This window comes from Poecilia latipinna, unplaced genomic scaffold (genome assembly GCF_001443285.1).
Source record: "Poecilia latipinna isolate Pla-1442-1.1 unplaced genomic scaffold, P_latipinna-1.0 Scaffold2422, whole genome shotgun sequence".
Taxonomy (NCBI): domain Eukaryota; kingdom Metazoa; phylum Chordata; class Actinopteri; order Cyprinodontiformes; family Poeciliidae; genus Poecilia; species Poecilia latipinna.
The window spans coordinates 70,577-72,658 of NW_015115038.1; the positions used below are offsets into that span (position 1 = coordinate 70,577).

Genomic DNA, 2,082 nt, shown 5'->3' on the forward strand with positions numbered 1-2,082 from the left:
ACAAACTCTAAACCTAATTAGTTTTCTTGACTTAAAAATAATACTCAAACTCAACTCAATTTTTTTTAAATGACACCAACTCAATTTTTTAGTTCTCATTAACTTGCTCAATTTTAGTGAGTGTCACTTAATAAATCACACAGATTTATTAAGTCACTTAAGCACCCAAAGCCAGTTTATTTAAAACTAGATGTTACTTGAGTAGCTTATGCATTTAGTTTGTTCCTCTGTTTAAACATAATAGAACACATACATGGAAAGCAGTAATAGTTTTCTCACTGTTTTTCAGCAAAACAAACACAATCATATAACAGGGAGTGGAGGGCTAGCTTGCATGAAGATTAAAGAACTTTTTCAAACATACATGAAGGAATCAAGGCAACACTAAAGGTATTTTTTGATGAGGGAATAGTATATAACACAATGTAAATCTCAAAAATGTTGATTTTACATAATACTGCCCCTTTAAAGCGGGGGTAGGTTTGAAAACAATATCCCAAGCTTTGAATGTCCACCAAAACATGGCCGTCCATCAAAACAAGCAAGTTAAGGAAGGAGACAATTAATCAGAGAAGCATCAAAGAAGCTGCAGAAATCTGCAGTGGAGGTGGGAGAATCTGTCGACGGGACTACTAGTCCTACACACCACAAATACTACCTTCAGGGAAAAGTGGTGAAAAGGAAGCCATTATTAAAAGAAAGTCAATGAGGGTGCCACTCAAAGTTTCCCACTATTCATACACACCAGTAGAAGAAGAAACTCTGGTCAGATGGCCTACCATACTTCCCCAGTACTCCAGACTTCACTGTGATAATATTTTGCCCAGGCCACTCAATCCCATGGAGAATCTGGGGCAAGACTTGAAAGCGGATGTTCACAGATGCTGTTCATGTAATCTTGAGCTATTTTGCAACAAACAATAGGCAAACCTTCACTGTGTGTGTGTAAAGTGGGTAGAGACATACCCCACGACTTGCTAATGTAATTACAGAGAAAGGTGGTTGGAGAAAGCATTAACTCAGTCAGACTGAACAGAAATGCATGCCACATTTTTCATATTTTTACTTGAAAGAAAAAGAACATCACAAATAAGAGTTTTGTTTTCCTTCCAATTCAATACTGTGAAGTTATGCATCATTCTGCACTGACCTATCAAAGTTTGTGGTTATACTGTGACTTTGGAGTGACTTAATGTAAGGTTAAGTCACTCAAAAAGCTGTAAATAAACAAATTTGCAGTCTTTTTTTGTGCTAGATAGATAGATAGATAGATAGATAGATAGATAGATAGATAGATAGATAGATAGATAGATAGATAGATAGATAGATAGATAGATAGATAGATAGATAGAGCACCAAAGCCAAGAAAATAAACAGGAGTAGCTAGAACACAAAACATGTTTGCTTTTACAGTTAATATCCATCTAAAGTGGCAGCTCATTAGCCTTTTTATTAGTACTTTTTAAATAGATTAGTTAGACAAAAAGGAACAACTGTATTTCCATGAAACTGTGGTTAGTGTCTGACCTGCAGAGACAAAGAGAATACCAGCTGTGAGAATGACATTGTAGTGAGACTTGTAGAACTCACTGGCAGCTACACACAAACCCCCAAGAAAAAGAAGGCCCACGCTGAGTATTGGGAAGAGGCTGGAGGCTCGAACTGCCCCTGAAGTGAGAAATGTGAGGGTATTTAGAAGATTTGTATCATCCATTTGACCTGTCAGATCTCACTGTTAGATACATTCATCTGTCACTTACTTAGTAAATACTCTGCAGCATCCTGCTCGTAGTCTGCGTCATCAGGAAAGTGATCAATGTCTTTACAAACACCTCGAAATATCCCTGAAAAGAAAACAAAAGAAAAAGTCTGCATTTGTAATGCATATTCTCATGCCTGAGCTAACAGAAACCCTCATCATCAACCCTTAGCTAATTGAACTGATTCTTGCCTAATTCTTAAGTTGCTAAGATCTAAGTTTTTATGCAAGATGGCCATGATATGTGGAAAATGTTTGTGTGTGTGTGTGTGGGGGGGGGGGGCTGGTGGGAGGGATAGTAAAAACAGGAACCCCTATTTTAA

The 2,082-nt window shown here is 37.3% G+C and overlaps 1 protein-coding gene across 2 annotated transcripts in view; it reads right to left on the minus strand.

Annotated features, from left to right (window-relative positions):
• LOC106937720 (voltage-dependent calcium channel gamma-3 subunit-like) overlaps positions 1 to 2,025 on the minus strand; it is an 8,605-nt gene extending 6,580 nt beyond the window's left edge. The window contains exons 1-2 of one of the 2 annotated variants that reach the window (XM_015019371.1): positions 1,761 to 2,025; positions 1,591 to 1,668 (exon numbers count right to left, since the gene is read on the minus strand). In XM_015019371.1, coding sequence (XP_014874857.1) covers positions 1,591 to 1,668; positions 1,761 to 1,875 — 193 coding nt within the window. In that variant the 5' untranslated portion in view covers positions 1,876 to 2,025. Of the gene's footprint in view, positions 1 to 1,527; positions 1,669 to 1,760 lie in introns of both variants that reach the window. The other variant, XM_015019370.1, reaches the window with a different exon arrangement.
• Between the last annotated feature and the right edge of the window lie 57 nt (positions 2,026 to 2,082).